Source organism: Tasmannia lanceolata, unplaced genomic scaffold (assembly GCF_043159265.1).
Source record: "Tasmannia lanceolata isolate RefF3 unplaced genomic scaffold, GAP_Taslan_0.1 ptg000020l, whole genome shotgun sequence".
NCBI lineage: Eukaryota > Viridiplantae > Streptophyta > Magnoliopsida > Canellales > Winteraceae > Tasmannia > Tasmannia lanceolata.
The window spans coordinates 2992842-3000978 of NW_027518697.1; the positions used below are offsets into that span (position 1 = coordinate 2992842).

Sequence of the window (8137 nt, forward strand, 5' to 3'; positions counted from 1 at the left end):
TAATTTAGATTTGGCAAGGGAAATGATGTCACCACCCAACCTTTTGGACGCCTTTTTCCTAAAAGTGAAGTGAAACTCTTTTAGGAAAAGACAAAAAAGGGGGTGGGTAATGCTGGAAAAGGGGAGTAGAAATATCATTTCCTTTTTGCAAAAATTGTTTGGCCTAGAGGCAAAGTGGAGAGTAAGATGGACAAGCTCCCACAAGTAATAATGTGATTAAGGAAGGTTCCATTTCATTAGAGCCCCACTCAGAAGAGCAAAAGAGAGTTGGTAGATGAATAGTGTAACAGTACAAAGCTTGGCTGACTATGGCAGCAGATCAGAAATGGACAGTCAAACAAAATGGCTTGTTTTTTTATTCAGCAGGCTATACAATAAGATGGGCATCTAGGCCAAACTTTCCTCCCTTGATTTTCTGTTACTAATGGCAGGCCAAAGCATGAGTTATGAAACATGAACTAAAGGGCATGTTTACAGAAACCAATATAAATATATAGCACCCCTCTGCCATTGCTTAAACAGTAGCACGTAAAGACCAAAAACCACATCACTTATGACCCCTGCTCCTCCTCTTCTTTGGAAGAAACACATGGGGCCTCATACCTGCTGAGAACCCTATAAGCTGAAATCAGAGATAAAACAAGGAAACACACCAAAACCACCACATGGAGAGCCAAAGACACCTTCATTTTACTGCAGAACTTCCCATAAGAAGTGCAGGCTTCACTCCATGACACTTCCCTGTCACCCTTGTAACTTGAGTAGAGTAACTCTGCCACTGCACACCCTGATGTCACCATTAAATAAGCTAGAACCTGCTCAAAGCCAAAAAGAAAAAGAAAAAAATACAAGGGGTATCTCAGTTTTGCAAATTTTAATGAAATGAAGCAAAACCATTCATGGGCATTGAAGGAAACCTGGTCTGTAACAAACAATATCCAGCTATTGATGGAACCCCTCAGCCATGAGAAAACAATAACTATAAGAGCATAAGCAGCACAGATGGCATTTATGCTGACCAGATACCTGTAAATCGTTTTATGTTTCCATAATGTAAATGAAAAGACCACGAATTACAAAAGTCTAGAGAGAGACAGGGAAACATAAAAACATTGCTTACTTGAGCCCTGTTAGGTTACTAAACTGGAGGCTCCCATAGACACTGTCCTGCTTGTTTGTCACTATGACCCATATGGATGCAACACTGAGAGGAATAACAGTGAGATTGAGACAAACATCTAGAAACCCAAGGGAGTGAATGTGATATGTGGAAGTGGGTTTGTTCTCACCATTATTTCTCATCTTCCAGCTGAAAAAAAAAGAGAGTAGAACCCACTAAAGCAGATGTTGGGTTCTTCACTGAAAGAGTAGAATGGATTTGAGGGGTGTTAGATAATAAAGAGTGTCTGTACATGAAATTGTAGGTGGGTATATACTGAAATAAGAAAGCTCTTGCGGACCAAGGTTCTGCTGTAATAAATACAGGACTGGGGATAGAAAACTTGATTTGAAAGCAATTTTTGAGTGGGGTGGGCAAGTGAAAGTGCGTTTGCTTTTTCCAATAATGATGTGGGAGGATTGTACCACGTGTAAGGTCGTTAATCATTGGGAACAACCACTCAAATGGAACCTACCGTAGTGGAGCATGGTGTAGATGAGTTCTGGTAGGTTGGCATGTTAACTCCTCTCTTAATTTTATACTAGTTGCAGACCCGTGCGATGCACAGGGCGGCCCAAAAAAATATTGTTTTATAACTTTTTTTTTTAAAAAAAAAGAAGAAGAATAAAAGAAACTGCTAAAATTAAAAAAATGAAAAAGAAGGGGCAAATTCTTATCCAGATTATTAGCATATTGGATTGGTATCTGTTGGTTTTACACAAAGGGTCTCACCATTTATATTTTCTTTATAGCCCAGTGCAATTTTTCCTATTTCCCTGTCCCGCTTTTCAACCCATGTTTTTATTATTTACTTACGTAAAACTCTTTAAAACGTAACTAAAATACAGGGAGAGATATTATAATAGATTTAATTGGTTGCTATGGAGAGAAATAAGGAAGTTGTAGAATTCCTTCTCAAACGTAAACTGATGAAATTTCAGTGCTATACACAGAAGTTGTGTGTATAATGTCATTTCTCTTAAAAGGGGCTATACGTAGAAGTTGCGTGTATAGGACGGGTGCCACGTGGAAGAACCTCGTTGTGCAACATTCAGCTTTACTTATACTAGTAAAAAACCCGTGCGATGCACGAGCCGACAAAGAACTGTATGGACCACGTCATAGGTTGATCAAACCGTCCATGTGATGGAACACAACATCAATAGGTTGTGCCCCAAAAATCATTTCCATAGGCCGATCCTAGCCCTCCAATCTATAGATGTTTCCATAATTCCTCTTATCTTTAATCGGATGGTCAAGATCACCCTATAGTTTTTTCATTAAAAAACCATAAAGGAGGGGGGTAAGATCGAAATTATATGGCTTTAATGGGTGCCTTTGTTAAAAGCATAAAGGAGGGGGTAGGATTGAAATTATATGATTTAATGGGTGCCTTTGTTAAAAGCATAAAGGGCGGCGCGGCGGGAGGGGGGTAGGATTGAAATTATATGAGTTGAATGGGTGCATTTGTTCAAAAAAGTCAAAAAATGTGACGTATAATTCTCACATGATTTTCAAAAATATGGAAAAAACTCTCTTCTTTTCATCCTAGCTTATTGTATTAGATAGTAAAGACCCACCGTGCGATGCACGGCACGACAAAGAAAAGTAAATGATTCCAAAAATAAATGAGGTAAATAATGGGAATACAGATTTTCTAAAGTATTTGTAAAGAAGTGCAACCCTGGATAAGAAACATGGAAAAAAGAACAGGAAATAGCAAAATAATACCTAAAAGAAATTGATTAGAAAAATACTCATTTTATGTTTTTTTGTTAATAGTAAGATACTGTTCCAAATTCATCGGGGTTTTAAAATCAAAGGCATTTCAATAGTTTTTTCCAATAAAAGAATGTAAATGACCTGAATAAAGAATGTAAATGACCTCAACAATATAACAATTCATCTTATACTCGAACAGCATGGCAGAGGAAAGTAAATGATTAAAACAGTTAGTTTAAAAGATGGAGTTAAAGATTTTTCTAAAGTATTTATAAAGAAGTGAAAGGAATACTCGGATGGCATGACAAAGGAAAGTAAATGACTCATAAAAAGCAAGTACAGCGACGAAATAGAAAGAACCTAACAAAATGAATAAGATGTAGACTGTTATAAAATTGAATTCAACTCCAAAAACCAATAAAACACTTGTGCCAAACACCCATTAACAAATAATGCTACAATATTCTAAAACCCATGTAACAATATCTTGTTTAAGCATTCCATCAAGCACCCGGTGTGCATCAAATAAAATCACCATTAACCATAAAAAAGAAAAGAAAAAAGGTATTCCCAACAATAACATGCCTATTAAAATTATAAAATCTATGCCAGAGTTTTAAGAAGATACAAAAGAAGCTTGTGTGAGAGAGAGGGAATATCATCCAACACCCAGAAAGTTACTTAAATATGACAAATTAACATGCGAAATTAACAGAACAAATCACAATGCGTGGGTGAAAGGAAATCCTAACCAAGTGAAAAATTAAATGAATAGGATGAAGCCTACCCAGTTGACGGCATGAAAAGGAAAGCTAAGAAAGCATAGCACATTTTAGTCAATCTTCGGTGAAATTATTTAAATCATTATCTTAAAAAAAAACTATTTGCAATAAAACAATAAACAATGAAGAAACTGACATAGAAACACTTTAAAAGGTAGGAGTTGAACAACATCGAGTTCACTTCTTGAATCCCATCCCATTTGTTCAACAAAGTGGAAAAGAAAAAGACAGTAACAAACCATTGGTGGCAGCATGATATATGGATTCCATTGATACTTTCACTCATTATATTTTACTAAATGAACAGAGGAATGAACTGTTATTGATTTTAATCTAACATTAAGGGATGATATTAGAAGTACAAAATGCCAAGATCAGCCTATAGAACAAAGTGTGAATTCGAGGTTTAGAGACTTAATCAGAGCAACCTTTTATCCTGTCTGATGGGTAAGCTGGAATCACACTGAACGACCATAATGGTATGAGCCAGCAAAACATCAATTCAGATAAATGCCAGTACGTATAAATACAGTAGCTCTGATATTACATATACCCATTTTAGATAGTCCCAGACGAATTGCATTAAGCATGACTAATTGCATGACCACTACTATATATTTACCTCATGACATGGTAAAAGAGTAGGAGCCTTTATCAAAGCATGTAAAAATCCAGGCTTTCCATCCTAACAGAGAAGCTAAAACAGACTCGAAAGTACATAGGAAAGATTGTGGGGAAAAAATGGCCATACATGCACCATTATCCACCAATAGCACATAGGAAAGATGTAGGACAAATGCATTGATATTTGCATGAAAATTCATTTATAAGAATTCTGATCTGAAGTTGGTTATGAATCTGCTCTATAGAACTGTCCGACTTTGATCTATGCTTCATCGGCTCTCGAGTACCCATGGTCTCTTCATTCTCAAATTTGCAAAAGCTTTTTTTACATCACAATTTGCATCGAAGAGATCACTCCCCTCGAGTTTCATCTTCTAAATTAAGTCCCTAAATTGAATCTTACACCAACCATTATTAGCTCAAACCCTCAAGTTAACTGACCTTGCTAATGCATCTCCTTTCATCTAACATATCTGTAATTTCTTCTCCTTTTTAGAGTTGCCCAAACAACAAAAAATTCCCCAGTTTCTTTCCCATTCTTCAATTCATACAAAACAAATAATAAAGTACAGAATTTACAAACAATAGAAAAAAGACTAAAGGAAGGGTTGAATATATGATTCGCTCGTTCTCGGCTCTAAGAAACGGCTCTAAGAAACGACCGGGTTGATTTCATCCCCGAAACCCTTCCTGATATCAACATACTATATCAGCATACAATCAAATAAACTTCCCCATACCTTATATTTCCCGCAACTCTCCACGCAGACACACCCTACATGTCCCCATTGCAATTCTCCTGATTCTCGTTAAAATAAAGTAAAAACCTAAATCTGACCTCCCAAAAAACCTACTTACCTTCCTCCCAAAGCTGCCCTTCTTCTGTATGAAAAAGCTGTTCTCCTTCATGTCAAGTTCAGAAAAGCACAAAATTTTAAGTACATAAGATTTTTCTCTCTCCAAACTTAAAATCGAATCAAACAAAAAGCTTGAAAGCTCAGGTCACCCGCACATTCACTACTAATGCACACTAATCATGTTTCTTTAATCTTCAGATTAAAGAACTATATGATTAAAGAACAATAAAATCTTTAATCTGCATATGCATCAACCAAACAATGCTAGATAAAAACCAACACCAAAATGGAAAACAATGCAATCACCCACAAAACCGAGGAGAAAACCAACCCACAAATCTCAGATTTTTGTTAGGAAAACAACCGAAAAAATCTTAGGAAAAATTAACATGACGAAGTCCAATAATCAGTTTTGCACACACAATTGGTCATGAAAACCAAAAACAAAGAGGGTTTGAGTATATCAGCGTTAGATTTTTTTAGTCCAATATATGAGCCTTTAATTAATTTTGAGTAGAATAATCAGTTTTGGACACACAATTGGTCCTCAAAATTGAAAACAAAGTGGGACTTAATGACGAAGTCCAATAATCAGTTTTGGACACAGCCTTTAATTAATTTTGAGTAGAATAATCAGTTTTGGTCACACAATTGGTCCTCAAAATTGAAAACGAAGAGGGTCTTAGTATATGAGAATTAGATCTTTGAGTCCAATAATCAAAACCCAAACAAACAAGGCCTTTGACTTTGAGTAGAATAATCAGTGCTTTCATATGAGAATTGGTCCTCAAAATTCCGATAGACAAATTAAAACAGGTCACTTATTTCAGGCAGATAAATTAAGTAGACTCCATACAATAATCAAAACCCAAGGAAACAGGGCCTGTGATTTTGAGTAGAATAATCAATTAAAACATGTCACTTATTTCAGGCAGATAAATTAAGCATACTCCACACAATGGGAATTAGATTTTTGACTCCAATAATCAAAACCCAAACAAACAGGGCCTTTGATTTTTAGTAGAATAATCAGTGCTCTCATATTCCGATATACAAATTAAAACATGTCACTTATCCCAGGCAGATAAATTAAGTAGACTCCATACAATTTCCAATACCAAAGTACTACTTTTCATCAACAACGGGAACAACAACAGCAACAAAGGACATAAAATGAGGAATGACAACAACAGATTTATCAAGGAAAAACTAAGGGGAAAGAGTAATCAGAAGGCATAGAAAAATGTTAAAGGGGACAAAGAAAACCTGAGAAAGAGGAAGGGAAACAGAAGGGGGAAAGTACCTTTGATTCCTGGTTCATTTCTCCTCGATCGTGCACGGGAAGCAGAGCAGGCCTTGAGAGGAGAGAGCTGGTTTTGGGTTTGTAGGTGGGTTTTGAGTGAGGAAATCAGTACTGGTTGGGTCAGAGACAGAGAGGGTGTGATAAAATCGATAGAGAAGAGGATGGTGTTGGAATTTTAGGGGACATGAGAAAGAAGAAGAAGACATTATGAGAGAGAGAGAGAGATGGCGTGGGAATTTAAGGGCATAGGAGGTATTTCACTCTTCAAATGTAAAGCTTAGCAAATATATAAGGAAATTTTTTATAGGAGATATAATTGCAGAGACTAATAGAAAGATGCCCTAAAAACAAAAGAAAAAAGAAGGGATTTTTAGGGATTTTTTTTTTTTGAATGGTGAAGAAGAGCAGATTTTCTCGAAATAGATGAAATAAAAAGATCACTAACCTTGAGATTCTTTAGATACCGAAAAGATTCATGAGAAGTGCTTGAATTGTGACTTCCTCACCCTTCAATCGTGCGCCTGTCCGAGAGGAAAACCCAAAAAATGGGTTCGGCTCGAAATAGATGAAACAAAAAGATCACTAACCTTGAGATTCTTTAGATACCCAAAAGATTCATGAGAAGTGCTTGAATCGTGACTTCCTCACCCTTCAATCGTGCGCCTGCCCGAGAGGAAAACCCAAAAAATGAGTTCGGAGAAAGAAGAGGGAGTGGGACATGAGGAGAGAGAAGAAGAAGACATGAGGAGAGAGAGAGGGGCGAGAATGAGGAGCGTTGCGCAAGACCTTCGAAGCGTTTCTCTCACTATGTTGTAAATCTCCCTTTGTTGGAATTTTAGGGGACATGAGAAAGAAGAAGAAGACATGAGGAGAGAGAGAGATGTCGTGGGAATTTAAGGATATAGGAGGTATTCTCACTTAGATGCGTTAGAAGTTTAGGGCATAAGAGGTATTTATGTGTTTGGGGGTGATGTGTAATTCTCATGTAATTTTCAAAAAAATAAAAAAAATCTCCTCTTTTCCTCCCAACTTATAGTAGTAGATGTCAGTCTTGTAAGCTTAAAGTGAAGGGAGGGTGTCAATATTAAATGTGATAGATCATTGGACAAAATTAGAACTTTACCAGGCGGAGCACAGCAAGTGAGATTGTACACGGCCGGCACCCTTTCCAGTCCAAAAACATCAAACTTTCAGTACAAAATCATGCATAAGTTGGCTTATTTATAGATATGTACAAGGCCATGTTTGGCAACCATGAATTTTTTTCCGTGGAATGTTAGCTCAGTAAGGGCGTGTTTTGCCACCATGAATTTCTTTTATTCATGATAAACTGGCCGGTGTCTCCAGATGGTGAGAGGGTGTTGGTGGTGAAGTCAGTAAAAATCAGGAAACTAGTGTGGCTAAGAATCATGAAACGACAAAGCTCTACTCAAGATACAAAGAGTTTTTTTCTGATTTTTAGCCACTTCTCATCCTTATCTCAATTGTGCCTTCTCAAATCTCTCTCCAGTCACCCGCCCTACACCTCTCTCACCACTTGGAGGCACTAATTTATCATGAAAAATAAATAAATTTGCCGTAGTGTTTCGAGATGGGTAGGGAAAGTGGGAAAGTGTGAGAGTATATTTCGAAAAATACAATGAAGCCAACCTTACCATTCAGTTGTTGGGCATTAATTTTACTATACAGT

At 36.8% G+C, this 8137-nt stretch overlaps 1 protein-coding gene across 2 annotated transcripts; it reads right to left on the reverse strand.

The window, feature by feature from the left end:
• Nucleotides 1–328: 328 nt before the first annotated feature.
• Nucleotides 329–7341, reverse strand: LOC143854386 (CASP-like protein 2D1). Of its 2 annotated transcripts, XM_077364338.1 has the most exons (5): nt 6893–7341; nt 6448–6788; nt 1121–1359; nt 918–1026; nt 329–815 (listed from the first exon to the last, which is right to left on the reverse strand). In XM_077364338.1, exons 3-5 carry the CDS (start codon nt 1300–1302, stop codon nt 552–554), a joined length of 555 nt encoding a protein of 184 aa, XP_077220453.1. In that variant the 5' UTR covers nt 1303–1359; nt 6448–6788; nt 6893–7341; the 3' UTR covers nt 329–551. The 2 variants fall into 2 exon arrangements, with proteins under 2 accessions (XP_077220453.1, XP_077220452.1); XM_077364337.1 differs by lacking the exons at nt 6448–6788; nt 6893–7341 and having other exon boundaries at nt 1121–2553.
• Nucleotides 7342–8137: the final 796 nt, after the last annotated feature.